General features: G+C 37.2%; 1 protein-coding gene across 1 annotated transcript in view; it reads left to right on the top strand.

Annotated features, from left to right (window-relative positions):
* Positions 1-25,658, top strand: part of TFEC (transcription factor EC) — a gene marked incomplete at its 5' end in the record, with an annotated part of 69,513 nt that extends 43,855 nt beyond the window's left edge. The window contains 5 exons of the mRNA XM_040596602.1: positions 6,476-6,590; positions 7,463-7,519; positions 11,884-11,959; positions 20,295-20,442; positions 21,346-25,658. Coding sequence (XP_040452536.1) covers positions 6,476-6,590; positions 7,463-7,519; positions 11,884-11,959; positions 20,295-20,442; positions 21,346-21,726 — 777 coding nt within the window. The remainder of the gene's footprint in view (positions 1-6,475; positions 6,591-7,462; positions 7,520-11,883; positions 11,960-20,294; positions 20,443-21,345) is intronic.
* Positions 25,659-26,876: the final 1,218 nt, after the last annotated feature.

Here is a 26,876-nt window from a genome sequence, read left to right as displayed (position 1 = left end):
ATGGAAAAATATTTCAATGGTATATGATCATGTAAGGGAACACTACTGTGACATAGAGCTGTCTAGGAATTACAGGTAAACAAGCACAGACAACCATATCCATATATTTTATTCCCACATTAAGAATCTTTCTCTTTCATTCCTGGAAGGCAAGGAAATGTTACTTTGTTTAAGTCTTCCTTGAAATTACATAGTTACCATAAGGTACCATGGTATGGGATTTTGAATGCCACGATTTCCCTTAATAAAGCAATGTTTTTCTTGTATTAGTAATGTTTTCCTTTAAAAAAAGCTTAACTTGGCATTAGAGATTGCAAATTGTGATCATAGCTGTCCATTGCTAGACATCCCTGCAGGTAACAAACCCTTAATATTTGCCACACAAACCCACCTGCATAGTTCAGACCTAAGTGTTGGATACAAGAAGTTGCTCTGGACGAGGCCTTTGCAATACTTTTCTTGGACACCTCCAACAAGCATAAGGTCACACTCTTGTGAGGTGCAGCTGAGCTTAAGCCAGGCACTCAATCAGGTACTTCAACTGAAATTTGCTTTTATGATTGGTCTAAGCTTCGAAGTTGAGCATCTTTCAGGATGGAGCCTCATGAATGGAAATTCTCATGTTCCAGTCTTTGCACACAGGCATTGAAGATCCCATGACACTTTATACAAAAGGAAGAATATTAACCCCAGTGTCCTTGCCAAATGTTAACTTCGTTAATTATGGTCTGCTTTCTTTAATTCTCCTTGCAGTTTTAATTAGATATGGTATTATTCTCTTCCTGTACCACATTGTCATTGGTTATTCCCACATAACCATTTGCTATGTTAAAGGTTGTTAATCTTTTGTCCACAGCTGGCTGTATTTTAGAAATAGGAAAAATGGCTAATTATCTACTGCTGTTTTTAATATGTGTGTGCTTACCCCTTACGGGACACTTGCACCTAAATTCTGAGACACGCATACATAAATTTATGTATCATGAATGAAAAGGTTGGAAATGATGTGATTTACCAGGACTTCTCAGGACAACACAGGTGTGAACCAATACAGCTTATGACACCTGCAGGATAAATAGATTATTTCCTGGGACTTATGAACTTTCATACCCAAATGTCTGTGTTTCCATATCTCTAAACAGAAAGCAAGAACATGCTTTTGACGCAGTGTAATCAGCCTGACTTTTAAAGTGTTTTGGGATTCATCAGGTTTGATCAGTGCTATATAACTGTAAGATCATCGTTGTACATATATCATTGTAATTATGCCATTGCAAATGGTTTGTGCTTTTAATATCGTGTTGGATTTTTTAAGATTATGTCAATATATATATTTATCTTGTAATATAGAACTGGAAGCTATTTGAAGCTTCAGTACTGCAAACTCTTTCCCTGCTTACATGACATTGTAAGAAGTAAATCGCATTATGGTTCATGGAGTTTTAGTGCATGTCCAAACAACTAGTTATATTTTGACACACAATTTTTAATATATTGCGCTATATATTTTAATCTTGTAATTTAAAAATCCATTATTTCCCACATGTCTACTTTTCTTAAAGAACCTCCTGCTTTGACAGACAAAAGCCTTATCTTGCCTCATGTTGTGTCAAAATTGGCCAACTTCTATTTTAAGATTGTTCTCAGCGTTCAGTAACATTAGCAAGGAAATTCCTTGGGATTTTCCATGTTTGATATCAATGCAGGGCAAATTCAGGTAGAGAGTTTCAACAAAATACTTCAATACATTTCTGGCTTTGTATTTTTAAAACTCCCCCATAATCAGAAATGTGAGTATTTGTCAAGAAGATCCAGTCTGATTTTCTTTGTTGTTCTTAATGTGTTTTTAAAATTTTGGAAATTTTCACATTAGGAGCACAGTGAGGTTTCATGAGAAGGTAAATGCAGAAAGCCTGCAACAGTCACCCCAGGCTTTCTTTGGAGTCCAGAAGAAGAAACAGAGGTGAATCAGATCACTCTAAGTGTCCAAGACAGGTCAGATTAATCACCCCTATTTCTTCTCCTGATCCTGAATCCTAACGTTGAGAGTTATTCCTCACACACTAACTCACAGCAGACTTTTGCCGTGTGTCACCATTTCTGTAGGAACAAAGGTACTATCAAAGTTAGTCTAATTTACTGGTGCTTTATACCCATGTTACCCTACAGTCAGTGTGAAAATGCTGTGCTGGCTAGCTGAGACTGAAGGCAGTGTGCCAAAGGGAGATCACCAGTGCCTCTGTCCTTCAAGAAGCCACTTATCGATCACAGTGGCCTTTACAATATACTTGGGATTTCTACTAAATGCACAGGAAGGAGGCAGTTAATAGCGTGATTGGCACAACTGCTTTTGTACAGAGCAGAACCACCCAAATGTCGAAGAGAGACAGCAAACCTAAGTCTGGAAGGGATATAGGTATGAAGAAAAGAACCTTTTTTTTTTGTATGAACTTTTTATGGCCAGAAGAGTAAGCTGTTTATTCTGTTCCTCAGTCCCTCAGCACACTGACTGAGAATGATAACAGACTTAAGGAGGGTCAAACCTACAATTTTCTGTTCCCCATGGCTATGCTACCTATGGATTATTAAGAATGGTCATGTTTATCACACCTGTGAATGTTTCAATGGGAATGACAGATTCTGCAGCTCAGAAATTAGTGCTTTCAAGATTGGTAAAGGGGTGAGAATTTTGTAAGCTCTGTGTGATGGTGCTGTTGGACTCCTTTTCCCTTCAGGACTGCCTCCCAAGGGACCCCACCAACCAATCTCCTAAACAGGCCAAAGTCTGCCTCTGGAAGTCCAAGGTGGCAGTTCTGCTGACCTCCCTCCTTATTTCTCCAAGAATGGACAACTCTCATTTTGTGATCCCTATGCCCAAGACGGCTTCCAGCCATCACATCACCCACAAATCCTTCTCTGTTCACAAACAGCAGGTCCAGTGGGGCACCTTCCCTAGCTGGCTCCCTCACCAGCTGTGTCAGGATGTTCTCTTCCACACGCTTCAGGAGCCTCCTTGACTGTTTCCTCCCTACTGTGTTATATTTCCAGCAGACATCTGATAGGTTAAAGTCCCTTCTGAGAACAAGGGCTAGTGATTGTGAGACTTCTCCCAGCTGCTTATAGAACAATTAATCTGCCTCTTCATCCTGGCTGGGTGGTCTGTAACAGACTCCCAGCCTTGTTGACCTTCCCCTGATTCTTACCCATAAACACTCAACCCTATTGTGTCACCATCTTGAAGCTCTAGACAATCAAAACGCTCCCTAACATACATGGTTAACCCAGTGTCTCTCCTTCCTTGCCTGTCCCTTCTGGATTAACACAGTGAAACATTCTAACTAGTGAAGCTACATCATTGTAGTCATCAGTAGATGAATGACTTTGGTTTGAGTTTCATTTTCATTGTTTCCACATGGAGTCATGACTGTTTTCTTGATGACTGATAAAAATTGCCAGATGATGAGGGGAAAAGTGCTGGAGAATGTCTGTGTAAAACAAAGATGATATGGGACATTTGGGAAAATATTTTTTGCCTTTCACTGCTCAGCATTAGCGCAGCCAGACATGGACCATGGACAGGTACTTGCCTGCAGCCGTGGCTCTGTGGGATGACACTGCCCCAGTGGTTCTGCCGATGGAAGGAGGCATGTGAACTCGTAACTCCAAACAATGCCGGCTGAGTTAGATGGAAGTACCTTCATCAACAGTGTAATCAAATTCAACTGAAATGTTTAGCTGTGGTTCTAAGTTGAGTATACATACCCTCTTTTGAACCCTCACACACTTCTGAACTTTCAGGTGTGTTGGTATTATTTTTTCACTACCACCTAAGTTGGCCATTCATGACCTTTCCTCTTGGATTTGGGCCTTGTTGTTTGAATTCATAATTCTGTGAATAGACTATGGAAATTTAACTATGTTTCAAGGATAAAGATGAATTACCGCTTGAAAATTGGAAGTAATCATTGAAGTATCTCATGTGTTTGTGTCAAACTGTGGTTTACAATTCTGATTTTTTTCATTCATGGTATTGATAATCTTCTAAAGTTAAAATATTACCACCAGTTTCATGAAGTTGTTGAACTCGTGTACACAGCTGTGTGAAATATGTAATATATAATAGATATGTATTTCTCATTTGTTAAATTATTTATTACAGAATCACAGGATCACAGAATGGTTTGGGTTGGAAGGGACCTTAAAGATCACCTAGTTCCAATGCCCTGCCATGGACAGGGACACCTTCCACTAGACCAGGCTGATCAAAGCTCCGTTATTTTCAGTGATTACTATTCCCTAGCATTTCACAAAACTGGTAGCCTAAACCATATAACAGCCTTATCCAAAGTCCACTGGAATAAGTGTAGAAGTTGCATTGACTCTCCGTTTTTTATATCAGTCCTTTTTTTTCATATAATTTCAATAAAGCAAATTCATTTACATGAGTGCAGGAAGTAACTAAATATGTGTCTAGAGCTAATATGAATTCACTGTTGCAGTATAGTTAAACTATCCCTGGAACAAAGAAAATGCAAAGGTAAAACTGCAGTGAATTCTATAATACTTGTCAGTTTACCACTCTGGAATGAAACAACGGTGCTTAACGTGCGAATACGCTTAGTGTTCAAATCCTGCATATTAAACATAGCTTGTTCTTGAATAATACTCAACTGAATTCCAAACATTCTTTTAAAAAGTATTTTCACTGAGAGATCAAATATGTAAGCAGATTTTCAAAACTGACTTGGTGTTGTGATTTCTACTGGTATTTAAGAATTGTCAGCTCTCCTAAGTAAATAAACCTCTACTTTAAATATGAGCATGTTATTTATGTATTCAAAAAGAATCTTGATTGCTTCATTTCATTGTAGGTTATACAACTGGGGAAATTTAACACAAACTAGGTTCTCAGATAATTTAGTAAAGTTATTAGTTAATTTAGTAAAATCATTATTTAAACACAAAACATTTAAATTTTCATATTTAATATAAAAATATAGCAATCACTGCTGTGGAACAATTTCACACTGAGCAAGTCACTGGGAAAGTGTCTCCATTGAAAATAACTTGTAATGAAACTCATAGTCTCTACAAGAAAAAAGATTATCAGAATCTAATAAAAGTTTCCCAGCAGACCTATGGTTGTGTCTTAATGACCTCCCTGAAAAATTCCAGGATGTTTCAGGATCCTTGGGTACAGGGCAGATCTGTAAAAACATGTTTTCTTGTCCATGAAAAACAATTTTCTTAAATAACTCCTGATTTCCTTTCATGTTTTTCTGTCTCAGGTCAGTAGTTTTACCAACAATTTTCCACATTTTTTTCACCTGCTTTTTCATCTTTTCTTTCTTTTTTTTCTTTTTTTTTTTTTTTTTTCCTCTTGGCCAGGTGGACCCAAACTCTATTTCTGAGTTCTTGTGTGTTGGTGGAAAAAAAATAATTAAAAAAAAGACAGCACAAACTTTATATACATGATAAAATGAAAATAAATGTTGCTTCTATTGCCTTAAAAGTCAGTAAGAATGCAAACCTTTTTTGGGAATCTAGACTTGCACTCCTGTTACACAGTTATTTTCACATGGACGTACAAAAATAGATAAGATAATGATCAATGCTGAAAGGTTGGTTATACAGTCATAGAAAGTGAGCAAACCCTGCGCTGTTCTTTACTAATCTTCCATGTATTTTACAGTTATTTCAGATATGTAACATTGTTCAAGTAAAAGTAATATTTGGGTAATTATCTGGAATCCATAGACACATACTTTAGCCTTACTTCTCTGTAAGTGCGTTCCATGGGTTTATTTAAAGAATGTTATATTGCATTTTGGAAGGTAATAAGGATAATGGTATACATGATCATAAATGTTATGCGTGTTAAAACCATTAGGGTATCTGGTCTATCCTGACAACAGCACAGTTTCTTTCCTTACAACATAGTCTGATGTTCTGTCCACTCTAATTTTAACTATTGCATCTAACTGGGTCACTCAGTCTTTATACTGCTAAACCAGGCGCAGTATGAATGAAATACCAATTCGGAGTTCAGTGATGTGGTTAAAAAATCACTGGGGAGCAGGGCAAAACCAGCAAGGTGGTTATTTTTACTTTCAGCCTAATTAATGTTTGAAGTGCATTTGTGGTAATGCTGTTATTGGAAAATATGGTATGGAAGTAATTGAAGAACAGACACTGGGGGCCATACCCTGCCACCTCTCTGCATCCGAAACCCACACAAGGGGCACTCAGAAAGCTGCTTGTGGAGAAGTGACAGACTGTGACCTTTCACTTTCAGTTTTACTTAATCCTATATAACAGAAGCTTTCCCTATAGACACACATACACAGCTCCTTCTGAAGAACACCAGACTCATATACAAAGATATTTGATCTTCGTATTTATTTTTTTTTTAATCTTTTAAGTCTTTAACTTTTTTTTTTTTTCTTATTGTTCTTTCCTCCCCCTACCCCTCAAGCTATCTAGCAGCATTTTGGATATATATAACAGTGACCAGGGAATGGCACCAGCTAATATGGGTCTCACAAATGCTTCTTGCCCAGCTAACCTACCAGTAAAAAGGGAACTCACAGGTAAAAGAACTCTGATATTTTAGTATTTTGTAATTGCAGAAGTGACGGCGTGTCTCTCAAAAGCTGAAAAAATCTTACCCATGAAATAGATGTCCGTAATTAAATTCCTGTGCATTTTCCAGTTTGTAGTTTTATTTAAGGAAAATAACAAAGACCAAGGAAAAATGTTTTCTTTCTGTTCTTCTGTTTAGCAATTCAGAAACCATGTTTGCCCCCTGTTTTTTATGAATATCGTGTTTCTAATAAACTTAATTATTTTAGGAAACATAGTAGATTCTTCCCCATGTTGGCTTCTGCTCAACAGCATAAATAAATTATCATCCATTAAATTTGTTCCAGGGTGGAACAAATGGTTCTTTTGAAACCTTACAATAAGGCTATTCAAGGTAAATCTATATTAGTAGATTAACAACTTTAAAAGTTACATACAATTAATCCAAAAAATGCTAACAACCATGTACAATTTATTAGTGTCACTCAGAGGAAACAGTGAGTTTGTTCAATGTCTTACAAATCTGATTAACTCCTGCATTATGGGACATACAAATACATATTCACATTAGTTTATTGTAGGTTTTATCCTCATGTAAAATACAGCAAATTGGAGAAAAACACCCCTCCATGGCATTTCTATGTTCTTAAATAAAAAATGCGCAATAGAAAACCAAATCTTAAGCAACTTGCCAGACTTGCTCAAAATTTAGTACTGGTAGAATATAGATTTGCTTATGATCTTGTTTAATAATAGAAAGAGTAATGAAGTAAAAAGACTAGAAGGCTGCTCTTTGTGACAAGAGGCTATTTTGAAAAAGTAAAAGAAGTACTGGAATTGCAACTTAAGGACTGCTTTAATAAATGTTACTTTCTGTCAGAAGCAGATACACGAGCAATGGCAAAGGAGAGACAAAAAAAGGATAACCACAATCTCAGTAAGTATATCTCATTTAATGGAATATATGGGGAATGCAAAGATAATATACATTAGCTACCATGTCTCTGCTCTTCTAGATCAGCATCTTACCAGGGTAATCAAATTGAACTCAGTCTGCAAACACAGCTAACCACAGAACTTTCTTCCCTGAAATTAATTTCTGCCTTCCACTTTTGTCTTTCAAAATATTTTGCATATTGTAATTAATTTCTTTCCATATCACCTCCTGCTACTACGGTTTTATTCTACAGTTGTACAAGTATCCTGCACACTTTACTTGATGTTGTCTTTAAGAATTACAGGGCAAAACAGACAAGAAAGGAGGCAGGTAATGAGAAAAAGCACAGTGAAAATGCAGACTTCACAACCTTCCTTCCTGAAGCACCCAAGGGAGAGGCTGTATCTCTCTGTGGGTGATGGGAAGGAAAAAAATATTTACAGAAGATATCAGACAACTTCTAAACACTAGTTAAGCATTTAAAGTTGTAGAAATCGTTGGTCATAAAAGAAGATCAGGGTAGGACTGGGTGACTCAGTGCTCTGATGCTGCTGTGATACCCAGGCCCCCTAACCTCTGCAGGGTGGGATACAGTTCTGCTTCCCTTTGGGGGAACAGTGCAGCCCTCTTCTGACATTAGGCATTTCAGTTCTAGAGGAACAGTTTTCTGTAGTTTAGGCTTAGAACATAACGAAATTCATAGTTCAGTGTCTAAATATGAAACTTATAAAAATAAATAATGTTTTGGTTTATTCAGAATAGAAGAAAAAAATTGTTTTATTGCTGAAAGATTACCTATAAAACGAGGCAACTTTTCCCTCTAAAAAGTAATTTGAAATAGAAAACCTGAAGGATTCTTTTTGGAAAGAGTTGAATAAAGCAATTGCATTATCCAGTCCTCCTTTCCACTTTTTCCAGCAGAAATAGTCCGGGAGTTGGAGTCCATGATCCTTATGAGTCCCTTCCAATTTGAGATATTCTATGATTCTATAATTGGTAATTAGTTAATAGCCACTATTTATATCTTTGTTCTCTTATTTGTATCTTGGTTCTTTGGCTATTCTGGTAATCTTAGAGGGATTTATGGCTTTACTTCCTTGAAATTATGTACCTGGAATTACACATCCACTGGTACAATGTGCTAGCTACAACTGCGGACAACTTTCTACTACTTAGACTTTCCAGGAGGCATCCTTATTTCTGTCTGTACTTTTTTTGTGGATTACAGACAAACCATGTAGTTTTTTTAGACCTGTTGCTAGTACATCTCTGAGGTGCCAGTGCAGATGCCAGTTGTCTCATTTGGGCAGGAATAGGGAGTTTTTGCTGGACTAGGAAAGGTGGTAAACAGGAATTGTCAGGAACTGCGAGGGGAAAGGCAGGCACTTGTATATGTTAGGGATGCCAGGCCTTACTTTGCTTCCATGGTTTATTTTGGCTCTGAGATCATCCTTCCTGACCACAGAAGACATGTCTGAGAACTGTCTCTCACCACTGGCAACTGACCTGAAGGTTATATGCCATGATGATAGCATGGAGACGTGCAGCATCTCTTCTGGTTTGGATCCAGGTGTATACTTCAGAGCCCAAAGTCTCTCTGAAGATAGCTCTGCTATCTGATGGCTTGGACATATTGATGCATTACATATAAAGGCTGTATTAGTGTGATTTACTCTTCTGTGAGTATGGGGTTTATTTTAGAGATGGTCTGAAAAATCAAGTTTTGGAACTTGACCAGAATTATACAAGCATTCATGTTTCATGTTGAATTAAGGTCCACATTTTACTGAAATGTTCTTGTACCTTCTCATACCAATGAGGAACAAGGAAAAAAGTTCCTTTTGAAAGGTTAGACCCTCAAAGAAACCATGAAAAGGTATTTAGATTTAAGAAATGGAACCCCTTCTTCATGTAACTGCAAGTTTAAATCATTACTAAATGCGTTTTGTTGGTGGTTTTTTGTTTTGTTTGTTTGTTTGTTTTTCCAGACTAAGAATTATAGTGTAATTTTTGTGTTATATGGTCATCCTGTCCGTGTAGTTTGAAAAATAATTTTCTGGTTTGGCTTTGGTATAATTTAATACTTTATAATTTAATAAATTAATAACTCAGGATACCACTGGAACTGTAACAGACATTAATTAGGAAATCTCTATGAAATGTTTCCAAAATTTCCCCCCGAATTCACTAGCAGAACCATTGGAAGTTTCTTATCAGGAAAACTTGCAAAAATACAAAGAGAAAGAATTCTGTAAGTGTCCACTTGGAAAGAAAATTTTTTCTTTGCCTTATTTATAGCCAATGTTTAGTTGACTACTTTTTGATAAGTATATTGCAGAGCTTTTCCATGTTATAAACATGAATTAAACAACAGCTACTATGCCATATGACTATATAATTAAGGCACATGCTTTAACTCTGTTTGCCCTGCCGTTGTTTTGCCAACACAACTGAAATGTATCTTTTAAACTGTTCAGTTGCTATGTGCTTTTGTACACTGTGTTCTCCTACAGAGATCCAGCACATTCATGCCACTGGGATGCAAGGGGTCCCTTAACAGTACACTCAGGAGGATTATAACATAAATAAGTGAATCATGAATACAAAACCTGAGATGCTTTAATCTGTTGAGTGAAATTTGTGTTTCTACAGAAAGTAAGATAAGATAGTATGTCTCACCAAGGCAGAGCACCCTGTTAGGGTAAATAATACCACCTAGGGAGTTCCCTGAGCAGGAATCAGCTAGGGAGGAAATAACAGACTGCTGCACAAACCCAAGACCCTCACACAGACAAGAAGAAAAAATACTTTTATGTGTTGGAAGAAGAACTCAACGTGATCTATGTGGTGGGGCTGAGACCGAAAGTGATATGCTCATATGGCTGTGAGAAGGTTGAAGCCAGGCTAGGAAGACCCACCAGGCCGCCCTTGGCTGCACACTTCTAATTTAGCTCTGCCGGGGGTTTTGTGTTTATATTCAAAATTAGGACATCAGACTTTAAATGCATAACTCCATACGTGGAAGAGGGGAACATGTATCCACTCTGCCAATGTTCCAAGCTGTCCAGATGTGGTCTGACAGTGGCATTAGTATATTGAGCCGAAGGTGAGGTCTTCCAAGAAGCAAGGGATAAGAGAAATAGCTCAAAGCAATGCTAGCGATGGACCAAAGCTGAATCCTGTCCATTCAGTGAGGTTTGGAACGAGTTAAAGTACAACATGGAAGCAGTGGAGGAAAGTGTGAGTTTAAACCAGTAGAACATCACTGCTGGTCTCTGACAGCTAGCACTACATTCTCACTGAATATACTTTCTATGCCATAATTATGCACAAGAAATCCCCCAAGGTGATGAGATGTCCTTTGGGCCTATCCACTAAAAAGTGTGACGTTTCTACATGTAAAAGTAGCTGGAGAAAAACACATGAGGAAGCAGAGGAGAATTATCTCCTAATTAGTGAAATGGGAGACAGAAAGGTGACAGACCCTTTGGGCAGGGAAGGGTCACACCCCCAGTCTGGAAACCAATACTATGCTTGATAAAGTGGACTAAAAGCAGAGGGGGGGAATTTTATAATAATTGTAAGAACCTTATTTTCTGGTTTTTTCCTTTCTAACTAAACTACAAGCAAACCAAGATATCATATGTAGTTTATGTTAGGAGAAGCACAAATTTAAATACAGAAAACATTACTTTATTGTTTAAATTACGTTTTTCTTAATTTCTCAGATGTTTTAGATGTTATTGTAAGCATGCTTCTGCTGTCCATCACTGAAGGAAACAGATGTGCTGTGGCTGCAGTGTTTCTGCGACACAACCTTTTTCAGACTCAGTGAACGGATACAGTTGCAGTTATGTCCTCCCTCCCATATGTCCATATGGAAACATATATCTCCAGTGCTGGTACCTGTAGATTAGGGACAGTGAAGCTGTTAGCTGAGATCTGTAGCAGGAGTTCTGCCTAAATCTGGAATGCTTGATGAGTTGTGTTGAAGTCATCAGCAAAACTCCCGTAAACTGAAAAATCAGTTGGGTGGGATCAGGATGGAGAAAAGATACATAAACATCACCAAAAACAAGAAGCGTTAGCTCACATTTTGACAACATGTGACTATTTCATTCTCTAGGAGTCTACTTGTAAATGGGAGAAACCTACAGGTAGGGTAAGATATACAGATGGTGCTAAGCATGGAGTTTCTCCTGACAGTAAATCAGAGACAGGTAAGAGATCGTGTTGGAACACCTATTTGAGGAATGCATTTTCTGTACATTGACTGACTTGTTTTTAACTACTTAAAATGTTTTACGTTGAATTTCTCCAAGAATATTTCACTGTAAAAAGATTAACTGTTTCTTTTTTAACAGTTGAGAGAAGAAGAAGGTATAATATTAATTACCGAATCAAGGAGCTTGGCACACTCATCCCCAAGTCTAATGATCCGTGAGTTCAACATTCTTTCCTATAATAATGTTTATAGTTTAAATAAAGGGGAAAAACCCCCACAGTTGCATATACTAGCTATAGGGTTGAGAAATAGGATACAAAATCTTCCATGCTGGATCATTGGCTCAGATCAGCCTGTAAAAATAACAAACCTTTGACAGATTTTTGGTGCCTGTTGGGAAAATGTATGTGAAAGGATAATAAAATAAAAGCAATTCCAAGGGTTTTAAGCGAGACTACCGCATCGGGAGGGGAGGGGTGGGGGGAAACCGCAACAACAACCAAAACCCAACAAAACCTAAAGGAAGAAAAAAAGTCCAGCTTTCTGTCCCTCGGAGCAATTGTGTGGTGTCTCTGGAGAAGGAAGGAGCGATGCTTTCAGCCCTTGCCACGGGCCCTCTAGTGGGATAAACCAAAACGCATGTTATCACTGTCTGCCCTTTGCCTAAGGAAATAAATAAATAAATAATAAAAAAAAAAATCATCTTGAGTCTATAGACTGAGCAGTTTTCAAAAGTCCTCCATTCAATGCAGGGGAAAAAAATCGTCCTAAAATGCAAGGAGAAAAATAACAACTGCTATAATTGCTATAATAATATCATTTTATACTAATGCATATACTTACAGTAATACAAAAATACATCTTGCTTAAACCGTACCTGCAGTCCCTTAAAGCTTGTATTTGTCATCAATATGAAAAAAGCTGTCTCAGTAGGAAAGCCTATTGCAGGATTAGCAATAAAAATTCAGTGTGATATTTAATGTTAAACTTTAGCCTTAGATTTATCATGTCAATCAAGGAAGCCTTAAGACCATGCACTAGCATGATTGTGACTCGCATAAAATTGCTTATACAGATTTTGTCTTTATCATTTTTATGTCAATACAGATCTGCATGATACTTCAAATGAAAACATCTCTTGATATTTCAGCTTTTTTGTTTTCCTTAGGCCTAAGAAATTCTTTATTACATTAAGGATTTCTATAATGACATAAAGCTGAACCTTACATAAGTGCAAGGTTGGCATAACAAGCCACTTGGAATGAAATCACTGGAAAGAAAGTTAAAATATTGCATCTTTTGTAGGGAATTCATGGACTCAGCTCTTTCCACAGTATCCACCCAAGATTAGATAAATGGTCGTGTTCTTGCTATGAATATAAAATTAGGTATTACTGCTGATTTTAAATAAGAAGTGCTTTAAGTACCTAAACAAAGTTTTGGCCACATGCGATCTGTTGCAAACACAGACTGGTGGAAGTGTTTTAAGTTTGTTGGTGCTTCTTTCAGTATTTAAGACCATTTTGGCAAATAATTGAAAGATTTCTCAGAAAAACAGTGGATGGCACTGTTGGTTTGCAGCTATAAAGCAATAACAGAAGCAAGTTATACTGTAATTAGAAATGGGCATGAGCTACAAATTCCAGTTGCGATTTTTGATTGCCTACAGAGATGTTTCAGTTACATGTTTTGGTCTGGATTCAGGGTTTTTTTTATAAACTTACTCAAAACATTATTAATACCTAGAGCAATCACTTAGACTTTTCTTAAAATGAATGATCTGGACCTGTAATTTGGCTCCAGTAAGTGGATAATGGATTTTACCCACAGATTTTGGCATTGTTGCCTGATGAAAAAGTTTCAGGTATAGATACTGAAGACTTTGCCTTTTCTTGTTTTAGTCTGCAAACCCATGACTGAGTCCAACAGTGTGATAGCCCCAGAGTGGCTTATGTTTACAAAAGCATGAGGTGAACGTAAGTGTCTCAGGTTCTGACGACTGGTGTCTTCAAAAGGCTGGCAATCAGTACTCCCTTTGAAAATAGGCCTGTCTAAAAGCTTTCAAGCTGGTGTTAAGCAAAAAGAAGCATCAAAAAGTGCAGGAGGCTTTTGAAAAACTAGGTTATACCATAACTTTGCTATAGCTTAGTACCAGGTTAAATTAATCTGAGGAAGTGTAAACATTTTTAAATGGTTGTAGGTGGAAATACATTAATTTGATGACCATGTTGTTCTGTTGGCTGAGCAGACAAATTTATTATTTCTTTATGGTATGGTCCTGTGTTGCCAAATCATAACTCTGTGTCCTTACCCTCTCTTTCAGGTCTTACTTTTTCCTCCATAGCACCTTATTGTGCCCCCAATCTGCCCTCTTCTTCTTTGAAAGAAAGAGATGTATCATCTCTTACAATACTTTATCTGTAACATTTTATCACACATAGCATTTTCACCTCATATATTGATTTTAGAAGATTCTTCTTATAGTGGGAACTTAGCTGTAAAAGGAGAAACCTTACTGATGCTTGGACTAATGACAGTGAAGGAGATCAACATCTGCATTGAAGAGCAAATACTACTATAACTAAGCCATTGTGGTTAGCATGCTTGTCCCAGGTGGCTTGCTCCAAGAAGATTACATTCAGACTCAGGAACAGAAATGAACATTTTGCATGCTATTTGGAAACTTTTTAAGATTTATATTTCTTAGAAGGGGTGTGTGTGTGCATGTGGGGGTATTTCACTTTTGTTTTGTTAGTTGTATAGTGAACTTTTTTGGCTCCTGCAGAGGCCCCATGGGGACTTCGTTTTGACTGGCTTAAACCCCTATTCTTTTTACATTATTTTTTTTTAAATTATTGATGAAAAGTGTGGATTACATTGCTTAAATGAATGGGTGCTTTAAGTTCACTTCATGAACATTAGAAAACTGAGATAAATTGCAAACAATTTTGACCCATTTGTATTTTCAATGTCCAAGTGGTAGATGATTCAGATATGCAAAACAATTATGCAGAGTAATCAATAAATAGAGCTAAAAAAAGGCCCCAGTCATATTTTGCTGAAAACGTCATAACCTGCTCCTTTAAACACATACACCTTTCCATTCATGGTACCTTTGTGCTCAGCCTTTCAGAATCCACCTTTTCGGTGGCTAACAAGTGATGGAGTCTAGGAATCCCTACACAAGAACTGTTTTGTGGTAGCTGGACTAGAATTGTCAGAAAGACAAAGAAGGAAAAAAAATCATTCCTTCAAGAATTTGAGTCATTTTACAGAACTGGGATGTTAAGAAAACCTCTGAGGGTTTGAGCAGAAGTAGTGGGTTGCTCTCTCCCCTCTCTGCACTCGGCATTTGCCCGTGCCTGACCTTCTCTCTGGTGTCTGTGGACAGACCCGCTAGCGGCCAGCACAGCCACATTTCTTGTAAAGGAAAAGTTTGGGTATACTCACGCTGTTGTAAAATGGAAACTTGCTGCCTCTTTCAGGCGAACACCCTTTGTAGTCGCACAGGTCATCAAAACAAGTACAAAGTCCTTCACAGTATTTCTTTGAGCAAGCAGAGTTCACAGCTAATTTCTCAGAAATAGGGGAAGAAATGGTCTGCAAACATCGTTTCAGCTTCACAAATATATTTGTTTCTAATAACTGCTCTGTGGCTGGCAAACACTGTGACTATCACCCTCTCCCAAACTCTGTTTTCATTAATTACATCTAATCTTAGATGACCAGATGCTCTTATTCTTCCTACAGGAGTTCAACTTTCGTAAACTAGTAAAGCTCCTTTGACTTCAAAGTGACCTTAATGGAAATGAGCTAAAGATCAGTCTCAAGGCTATGGTTCTTTTCTCCTAAAAGAAATGAGAGTTACATGCTTTGGTCTAGGCATTTGAGATTTGTAGAGAGATTCAGCTGGTAAAGTTAGGAGGAGCTAGGGTTCAAAAAACTAATAAAACAAAGTGCTTTTTTTAGTTATTTGCTACTTTTCCATGAAAATAATGTCAAGCATGGTAGACCTCTGTTGATTAAACTAGATAACACATGCATAGGTTGCTAAAAATTTCAAGTTATTGTACCACATGCACAGACAGAGAGACAAGACAATCCTCCTTTGCAGAGGTCATTGCTGATGATCAGGCCTGCAAAACCTCCCTGCTCTCAACTGACTTGTTTCACATACAGAGTATCCCATGTGTTTCAGTATTTACAGGATAAAGTCTTACATACACACAATAAAAATAGATAAGGAAAAAAATATAAACAAGGAATTAACAGACAATGAAAGAGTAACATGAAAGAAAGGAATTCCTGCTAGCTCCAAAAACCAGTTGATCTAGACCTGTTGCAGCACAAACTAGTAGGCTGCAACAAGGCTTTTACCATCAATCAGATTGTACTGTCCATGCTAGTTCTCCTTTCTCCAGAGACCAGACCACACTGCTCCTCCTCCATCCAGCCACCCCCTCCCCCTCCCATACTCCTCAGGGCTATTTAACCACTTAGCAGGAATGAGCCACTGCTGCACATCGTCCATGTCAATCAACCCACTGCCTTTGAAGCAAGGCCACAGCTGCACGTTATCAATGTTAATTAACCCACTGCCTTCATTCCTCTACATATATCTAACTTTGTAGGTTTAAACCAGTTATGAATGCAACTGTTTTTTCTGTTTTTATAAAGCAGTTTCCAATAGAATGACAGTGTCTGCTCACTTTTTAAAGCCTCTCAAATGGGTTTGTAGGCCTTGTTATTTCAAATTTTATCTTTGTTATATACTGAGCAAGCACAATTTATAAACCTCTAAAAAGCAAACCCCACAGTTCCCTTGTGCCACTTTTATCATTTTTCAGATAACTTCATTTGTGCCCAAATTAGGAGTCAGCATTTTCAGAGAAATAACAGAAAACAAATAACTGATCAGAGAATTTCTGAATTCTTCTAATGCACTTTTGCTTGGATTTAATCCATCTTCAAGTGCTGAGGTGTTTTTTTTCTTCCCATCATAGATGAATCTACTTGCCTGTCTGCTAAGCAGAGCTAGATGCATTGCAGGCTATTGCTTCCCCCATGCTATTGCCCCTGGTTGCCTTCATCCTTGTTAGTGATATTGCTACTCTTCCAACCCTGCACATCTGCACGGGACCTCTGTTTCTCCATAGCACTGTCCTATGCTGTATTGTGCTCTGGCTAGAATGAATGGAGAGTGCTTGTGATGCAGAACTAGCACAAGACATCTTTGGTATTTTCTTTTGATCCTGGTATAAGTAGAGAGACATGGAGTGAAAGATAAGTTGACTTCTAAGGTCACCAGCTGATCCTTTGCTGTGTTGCCTTCAGACATTGGAAGATTTAACTTCAAAGTTCCTCATTTAATAAGACACAAGTCAGTATATGTATGTATAGACAGCAATGCAAAAGATACGTGGGATACATGCATACACCCAGACAGACACACACACATAAAATAGCAGAGTCTCTTAAACGATAATTTTAACCACAGCATTTTCATCCTAGAGCTCTGTGATAGTTTTGCCTCTCAAATTTGTAAATATTACCACAAGAGGTATCTATCTCTATGTATGTCATACAGAAGCTGACCAGATCCATCTCTCTGGCAGGTTGAATCTAGGAATTAGCCCTCCAGTGAAGATTTATTTCAACCTATAAAAAAACCCACTACCATGTATGTAAAAATTGAACTCTTATCAAGACAAAATGAACTAAAAGTAAGCAATATCAGGAAGGTTGTCAATTACATATAACATAAATAAGTTTTATCACAAAAAATTCCAAATACAGTCATGAATACATACACCTTATATGTCAATCAGAAAAATTAACGCAAAAATATTTTGAATTTATGACATTTTATATCCTGACATGGAATTGTTTGTGAAATCACTGCAAAATATTTTCCAAATATGTGATATATGCGTATTTTTCTCCTGCTATTATATGTCTTCATTATTTCCATTTTACCATATATACCAAAAAACTTCATAGTGCTACATTTTTATGTTCAGACCATCAACCTAAAACTGGCTTAGTTTTGTCTTAATTACATGCTAGGAGGAGCTGACCCCACCCCTGCCTAGGAAGGTTGTGTTTCTCCAGAGCTTATGCTATAGGTATTCTTATTACTGTAGCACTTCTCAGGTTGCCATGAAAATGTCCTTAATCAGTTGTTTTCACTTGAAATTAAACAAAACCCTACTGTAATTTGGAGCTATATATAGCACATATAGCTCATATCTGAGATGACAGGGGAGATTCCCAGGCTGAAATGCTGTTGTCCTCCTAACTTTAGCTGCTTTTATTTATTCAGGAGTGCTCTGGTGTAGGCAGAGAGGCTGCCTTTCAAACTCCACTGCAACTCAGGTGTAAATAGGCACCTCTCACTATTTTCCCTAACTTTCTAAAGAGGTCTGAAGCAAACAAGATCACAATGTGCTGATGGAAGGCAAAGATCTGTCCAGAAAATAAGCATCATGTGTACTAAAAGCTTCCTTAACCTTTACGATTTGAGCATCAGTACTCTGCATGCAAGGTGAAAGTCCTCTCCTAGGAGGAAGTTTATGGGAAACTGGCAGGAAAATGTTCTGTCCTCCCACCTGGGCAAGAAGTACAGGGAGAAGCAGGATGAGGCAGAGGGTTGATTCAACTGGGAGGGAGGTGATGATTCAGAGGGAGACAGGTTCTGGTCTTGGCACCTCATCACACCTCTGCTTTACTTTTTTTTTTTACCGTGGAATGTCTAAATGACAGTATGTACACACTTTAGTGTGCAGTCTCTAACGTTTTGGGCAGGATCTGAGACAATAATTATTATTTTTTCTAACCTCCTCACCTTCTAATCCCGAAAGCTGTGCGCTCCTGGCCCACATCACTGAGATGAGGGGAGGTCCCAGGGTGCTGGAGCCCTGAGGTTTGTGTGCTGCCCAAAGAGGACAGAGATGTGAATTCTAGCCCTCTCTGATCAGAAAGCTGGTTCTCCCAAATCATTAGCAAATGATCTAAATTCTAGAATATGGTCAAATACTGTGATCCTCTATCACAAATAATTTTGCATATTTTTTCTGAGCATCTTTAAAGCTATCAGTTCCATAAGGTTTTATCCCCAGGACAGTAAATCAGGAAAGGGCAGGTGGTCTGGGTCCCTAAATCTGGTACCTGCCTGGCTTTTTCCCTATATATTCAGTAGAAAGACAACTGTTTTGGTGGAAGTCTGTAAGGGTGCTTAGCCTTGGGGTAAGGGTGCAAGGTTCCTTAAGCACTTATTCTTAAGAGCCTGAATGTAAAGCATAGACACCTCTGAAATAAATCCAGTCCAGATCACAGTTTTACACACCTTAGGTGAGCATGTGAGTAGGAGCAAATCTCATTAATTAAAGCAACGAAGGAATAATTTATATTTCTCTTTGACTTTATAAATGCCAGCGTATATGTATTTGGAATAAGTACTAAATAAATAAATAAATAAATGCACTAAGATGGCTACTTGTCACTCCCAGCCCCAGGTTCTTAATGGTTTAAATAGCTTTTTCCTCCTCAGGGTTGTTTGACAGGACCAGAACCTCTGCCAATCTTCTGCTTGGTCTAAGCCATCTTGTAGTGAAGTGGAGTCTGGATAAACCCATTTTTGTCTGTGTATTTATTTAATGCAGTGGGCCCATCGTGTATCATAAAGTACTGAACTTTATTAGAAATCAAATGTTTTCAACACATTTCATTGTTGTTCAAAGGCCTCCAAGGCCTTACATAAAGGAATACGTGAAAAGTTGATAAATGAGTACATGGAAGTCCTTCAACAGCTTCATTTGAACAAGTGTATTGTTAGTAAGACTGCTTGTAAGCTGGAAGTTAAACCATGATTTCCTGAATGATGGGCAGGTTTAATTTTGGTTTTTTGCAAGGCTTTTATTTTGCGTTGTGGTATGCATGTAGCTGTGGATTTAGACTTGGTTTATATTGTTTCAAGATTTTTGAACTGGAATTTTGTCATTTCATAGCCATTATGGTTATGAAAGTGTGATTTCTCTGGTCTGTCATCAGTGAGGACTGGCATTCAGCACAGACCATTTTTTTTTTTTCTCCACAAGCATAAAAGCAACCTCATTAGTAAGTCAGGTAAAAGGAGTAGTATATTCAAAATGATCTTTAAAAATTTAGGCTTAAGTCCTCAGTAATGTATATTTCCTAGTTCATTAATGCAGAAATACTGCACATAGATTTTAATCTTAGAGTTAATAATAAAAGCAATTTTCACTAAAAATATAAAAACTGTAATGGTAGAATCATGATATTGCATTTAGCTCTCCCACAAAAAGTCACTTTATTACTTTCTTTTGACACTTATTTTCATTCTGGGATTAATTTTACTATATAAGGGCTTCTTAACTATTCTATTAAAATTTCCATTCAGAAGCAATAATATCTAAGAGTGAATAATAGTCATGTAAATCATTATTTCATATTAATGTAAAAGATTTTGTAAGTTCTTATGAATTCTGCTGACATGCACAATTGTGAAAAGGTTATCTCTACATTCTGCAGTGATATGCGCTGGAACAAAGGAACTATTTTAAAAGCATCAGTGGAGTACATCAAGTGGCTACAAAAAGAACAACAGAGAGCCAGAGAATTAGAACACAGGCAGAAGAAATTAGAGCATGCTAACAGAAGACTTCTACTCCGAATTCAGGTTTGTATAAGAGCGTCACCATGAACTACAAAGCTTTCCCAGTACTTATCCCTCATCAAATTTTATTAATCTATATCATTTTCCCCCAAATGGCATTTATTAAAAATGAATTGCCTTTCCCTATTTATTGCTGTGTATATTGGGGAGGGGGTATTTTTTAAGATTCCTAGGAAATTCCTTTGATTATTAGACATTACATAAAGGAATACATGGCAAGTTAAGAAATATGTGTACAAACAGTTTCCTTATGTATGTATTAGGGCCAGAGAAAGACAAAAAAGGAAGCAAAGTGCATAACCTTGCAGCAAAAAATCAATACTGGACACCAAATTCCCTTCAGTATTTACATTTTCCTATTGTAACCATCTCACATGTTACAGTTCCTTAGGTATAGTGTGCCATGTTATATCTGTTTGTGACAGGAAGCAGCAGAATATAGCCCTGTATGGCTTGAAACTTAAGATTTGGATATAGACACATAGGAAGATGAGATGGAGAGACAGACAGACAGAGATAGATTCAATCCTCTTACATATGGCGATTTGCACATATGCCTATATATAATAAGCATCATCATCAAGTATCCTCTGTTTCTCTGGATAGGAATGGATGATGAACTGGCAGGTTGCAACGTTTCTGTTCCCTTTATTTGGCTCGGTATGCTATGGATTTAGAGAGGCTGTCCTACCTCTTATGTTCCTGTAGGACAGTTGCTTAAGGACAGGAGGGGAAATAAAAAGAAAAACGCTTGAGTGGCAAATTTTCACAGATTAACAAATTAAAGCGCAGTCTCACAACAGGACAATTTTTGCATGTATGATCTGCATACTTATAACAATAGTTCTGAAGACACTGGTTTGTCTTTTAAAACATTATCTAATTGTGTTTTCTTTGAAATGTTAGGAACTAGAGATCCAGGCACGTGCACATGGCCTTCCAGTCATGTCTTCACTCAGTGCTGTTGATTTAGCTGCACAGGTCATCAAGCAACAGTCTTACCCAGAGGAGAACGCTGTAGACTACTCTCAACAAATGCCTCTGGCACATGGACCGAATTCTGATGTTTGCGATGGATCTACAGCCTTTTCTGATCCACTTTCACATTTCACGGATTTGTCCTTCAGTGCAGCTTTAAAAGAAGAGCAACGGCTAGAGGAGATTTTACTGGATGACACAGTGTCACCATTTGGAACAGACCCACTCTTGTCCTCCACGTCCCCAGCCGCGTCAAAGGAGAGCAGCAGGAGAAGCAGCTTTAGTACAGATGATGGAGATGATTTATAAAACCAGAAAGGGCCGCTTGCTAAAAGACTGAGTTGAACATAGGCATGATGTTTGTGCTTATTTTAAATATGAAAAAGGAGAGACACCATGAAGATAAGTTACTACATGACAAGGTTTTAAATCAGCTTCACATGGAAATTAGATGGAGATGACCTCATACCACTTCGCCCCAAATTCACACCCTCTGTTCACAGCTGACATTTGCACAAATCTTTCTTCACTGGGAATGTTTTTACTGTTATTCCATGACTTTTTATAGCTCTATGAAAATAGTTACCACAAAAGGAATACCCATGTTACAAAAGTGTATTCAAACTCTCTCTTCGTTCTGTGTTCACTTTTCTCTGCTATAAACATGAGTTCTACTGATTTTTTAATGTCTTTTATTTATATATCTACAAATCCTACAAAACATGAAGCAACAGGGAACTATTTAAGCTGGGAACTGTAGAGATGTTACAGGTTCTAAAATCCGAACAAACAGACGGTAATCCTTTCACACATGTGAAGTGAGCATGAAATTTAAACTGTGTAGGCTTCTCTTCAAAAGGAGAAAATCCATTAAGCTTTTCATGGAATTCCATTTTTTCAAAAAATTTCATTTGCAGAAAAAGAACAGACTTTTAATATATATTTTAATGATACAGAAGAAAAATGGAAACTAACGTAGAGACAGAGACTCAAACGAACTCAGACAGAAAATGATATGACATTTCAGCAGAAAGACTGTATGGACGTACCAGACTCAACAAAGATGCTCTGTGTTACAATTAGCACAATTTAAAACAAGCACTACCAGTAACAGTGCTGTGTCAGCTGCTTTTTCCAAGAATATTCAAACTGTGTCCTTTTTTTGTGTGCAAGACATCAGAATTCAGAGACACGACAGTGTGCTTTTGGTCAACGCTTTCAGTGTCCTTTGGCAGCACAGTAAGGTTTTTCCAAAGGGACTCTACTTATCCATACGCATGCCTTTGATCCATTTGGAAACAGAAGGAAATGACAAGATCCCCCTTGCATACACTTGAAACAAAGAGAATTTAATTTCAAATTTGGCTTGGGATTCACTACAGAAAAGCAGAAAAGGAAGACTTTTCAAACCGACAGGGGTTTTCAGAAGTGTTGATGTAATGCACTGCTGCTCACAACTAGCTTGCTAGGAGGGGGCATTCAGAAAATGTGTTTTGATGACTCAGTAAAAGCTTGGCAGTTAGAGGACAGGTAGAAGGCATATCATTTCTATACTTAGTGAAATTCTGGGAAGAGATGTGTGTTCCTGGAGGACATTAAGTGCAATCATTCTAATGGTAATATTAATACATGGAAAAATAAGCTGGCACAAGTTCTTCATAGCTTTTCCTCAACCAAAGCCAAAAGACCACACTAGGGAGTTCTTTAACAATTTAAAATATATTTCAAAAGTGTGTCTTACTTTTGCTGTCACTGAGCCTGCCTCATGCCCCACAAGTGTCACAGTACTGGAAATAATAGTAAGAGGTTAAAGTTGATTGTTTATATGAACATTTTACATTTATTTAAACATATTATCCAAGAACAGATCAACTGTTTCTTCTTATTGCATCTTATTGGTACCTGGGTCCTCCTCAGAGTCCTTCTTGCCCATTCCTGACCAACCCAGACGGTGTCACAATAGTTTCTTAATTGGAACGTTAGCAGTGGGATAATAAATTACATCTGGGTGGCTATGAAAGATAATGGAGTATCCAATTTCACAAGACTATTTACGTTTTTAGGAAGTTCAAGTCTTTCTATGAGTCTATGCAAACTACTTGGGTGTAAGCTGAACAGAGTAGAACTGATTTTCTTGTTGCATGTGTGGATTCACACACAGCCCAGCACACACCTGACCTTCAGGAGAGGATATGATATGCTTCCACTGCATGGTTAAAAAGAATAACAACAATCAACAGGGTTCTGGGTTGTGGGTTTTTTTTGTTATCACTTTTTTTATGTTGTTGTTGGTTTGTTGTGGGGTGTGTGGGGGGGTTTTTTGGATTTGGTTCTTTTTTTGTAGTAGTAGGAAAGAAATGAGTATTAACTACAGGTAACAACACAGGACTGATCAGCATTTTAATTGGATACATCAGGCTCATTAAAAGAGGAAGCATTTTGTCATAGTTTTGCCAACAACTAGCTAATATTGACATTTGAACACAAGATATGCTAAATTAAAAGTAACATTTATGCCCACATTATGCCTAGTGTGGGATGTGTATTGTCCATTTCAGCTGGTGAAAGGAAGAGGTACTTGGTTGATATCAAATGCCATTTGTCCTCGTACTGCAGTTTCTACTACATTAGTTTTAAATACACCAGTGTGGATTGCTCATAATGGAGAAAAAGAAATTAAATATGAATGTATTACATGACTTTCCCATTGAACTTTTACATGGGAGTTAGACCATACTTCTGAACTATATTGACTTTAAATAACATCCTGAATTTCATCACTTTTATAAGCACTGTTCTAAAAAAACATTATAGTGCATCCATTAAATTTTTTAAAGTTGATTTTCATTCTTCTGACAATTGCTTCAGTCTAAAGCTTAACAGAAGATAGTGAATGCTCCTTTTGCAATGTACCGTATTGCATCTATCATGAAACATATTCAAGCTGTCTTCATTCACACAAAATCCCACCCCCCCTTGCCCAAAACACTAAATGTGTCCATACCTGTAGGTCTATATTAGGGCAATGTTGTCTCACTACTATCACGTTTTTTCCAGTAGGAAATCATCATAATTTAGCGTTTTAGCTAATAACTTTAACCTGTATTACAGCATCACCCTTGAAATGAAATGGTGGCGTAGAGTGCAAGAAACAGTAGGACATTCTGGGGGTGAATAGGTGGTACTGAAGGTATTGGGATGTGCGTGCGCTGGCAACCATGTCCCAGATTTTCTGGAGTAAGTGTGCCCTCTCCCAGCCCAGGTGTGGTGAGGCTGCTGTGGAGCGGAGAGGACCATGAGAGCAGAGCAGAGCACGGTCCTACCGGCTTGCACAGAGGAAAGGGATTTCATGACTACAGGGACAAATCCTGACATCCTCCCTCAGGCAGAATTTCTTTGCTGTCCATGAGAGTTTTATTGCACTGTACCATAGTGCAAGGGAAATACACTTTTTAGCTATTTCCTAAAGAGATCTGTTTAAAGAAATCTCATGAAAGAGATGCATAGTATATCTATAGCTCTGGGCATAGAAAAGAATGTAAAGACTTCCAGAGATTGACTCGAGCAGGGCAGGGGGTGAGGGCAACTGGCTGTTTTTGTCAACATGTATTAAAGGAGGAGTTCTTGTTTGTTTTCAATAGCAGCTGTTCAAAGCTGGTGGACGTGTTCCCACAGAATACACAAAACAGCAGACTGATAATTACACAAAAGGAAAGGGAGCTGAAATATTAACATCCTGTTTAATTCATGGAATGGATATAGTTACTACAAAAAGAACAGAAAACTAAATTATTTTGTTGCACATAACGTGGCTAGTGTGAAAAGCTACCCTAAGTGCAAACAGTTTTAACAAACAGGAACACAGTCTCTTTACATAGTAAAATAACTAAATATAATTCAGTCATTTAATCTTAATAAGAACATTGTTATTATAATACCTTTTGACTTTAATAGGGCTGTATATATGAATGGAGGATGTAAAATTATTGTAATTTAAAATTATGTTAAGTCTTTTAGATAAGTAAATGCATTTACATTACTATTATGAGACTGTAGAATATTTTTATAATAATTGCTATTTTTCATTGTTAACCATATAGTATCTTGTTTTGTAAGTCAATGTATGCAGACAGAATGTACTTTATTATGCATTGTACATGCAATCTTTAAAAAAATACATTTTATACATGCTGGTATTTTATGTTTATTATATGAATACAATTAAAGGACTGAAATTAAAACATCTCTTTATATGTCCCTTGTGAAACTTCACTATCCGGTCCCTCAAAGAATACCATCACAAGACAATATAATAACATCCACTAAGAACATCTGAGATACCTAACAGACAAAACACTTCACAACTGCTAAACATTTAGTCCATTATGATACATCATGATCCAGTAGCCTCTCATTAATAAAAATAATTGATACATTCTTTAATATGGTCTCCTGCCATCTGCTTATTCCTGCTGCTAAAGGCTTTGATTTATGGAAAGTGTTTTCAGAATGTTGCGAAATTGCTAGCAGGCATGATGCTATCAGTTAAATCACTAAGAAGCTCTACAAAAACCTTTTAATGTACTAGATGTTCCCCAGACAATCTAGGATAAACAGAATATTGTATTTTAAGATGTAAAACATTTTTTTTAAAGCTGATAATTAGGTAACATTTGGCACTAAAAGATACTCTTATTTAACGAAGTAAGAATTCGGATTGCATTTGGAATTCCTAGTATCAAAAGTGCTGCTTTCTTTAGAAGATATTTGGTGCTTTCTGAGCATAAAATGATGAAAAAAGTTGTTGAGTAGTAATAAATATTTCAGCTATAGTTTTGTAGTAGTTCAGTGTTTCATGTAAAATAGTGTTCATTGTTTGTATACATCAGATAAACATTCTATTTGTAATAAAGATGTTCTCCAGGCTCTTTGTTTCATCAGATCATTAAGACACTCCTATCAATATTAAAACAGAATATTATTATAAATATTTTTAAAGTTCAGTGATTAGCTGTGGAAAGAGGCTTTGCTTTTTTACATATTTATTATGTACTTAGGATTTGATCATAAAAGGTACTTCGTTCCTGTGTGAGGGACCAGGAGCCCTCAGTTCACTTTGAAGAAAGGCAATGCTCAGCCTGTTGCAGACTTGGACACTTACCAATTAAATAAACAGCTTCAGAAATTAAAATCAAAAGTTATTTCAGAGCTTGGAAAAGCACTATGTGATACACTGCTTGATTAAAAGTAGTCATATCTGCAATTGACAGACAAACCGATTTAATGTCAGCATCATTTGTACTGACAACCAATAGAAGATTAGAGGAAAATGTATGAAGTTGTGATAACAATCAGACCAAAAGTCTAATTATAAAGGAGGCTGAAACAGTGAAGTAAGCTAAGGCTTACTGGTTAAATCACTGGTACCCATCAAGTTAAATATATATCAGTTTCATTAA

This window comes from Falco naumanni, chromosome 5 (assembly GCF_017639655.2).
Source record: "Falco naumanni isolate bFalNau1 chromosome 5, bFalNau1.pat, whole genome shotgun sequence".
NCBI lineage: Eukaryota > Metazoa > Chordata > Aves > Falconiformes > Falconidae > Falco > Falco naumanni.
This window is presented reverse-complemented; position numbering and strand designations above follow the sequence as displayed.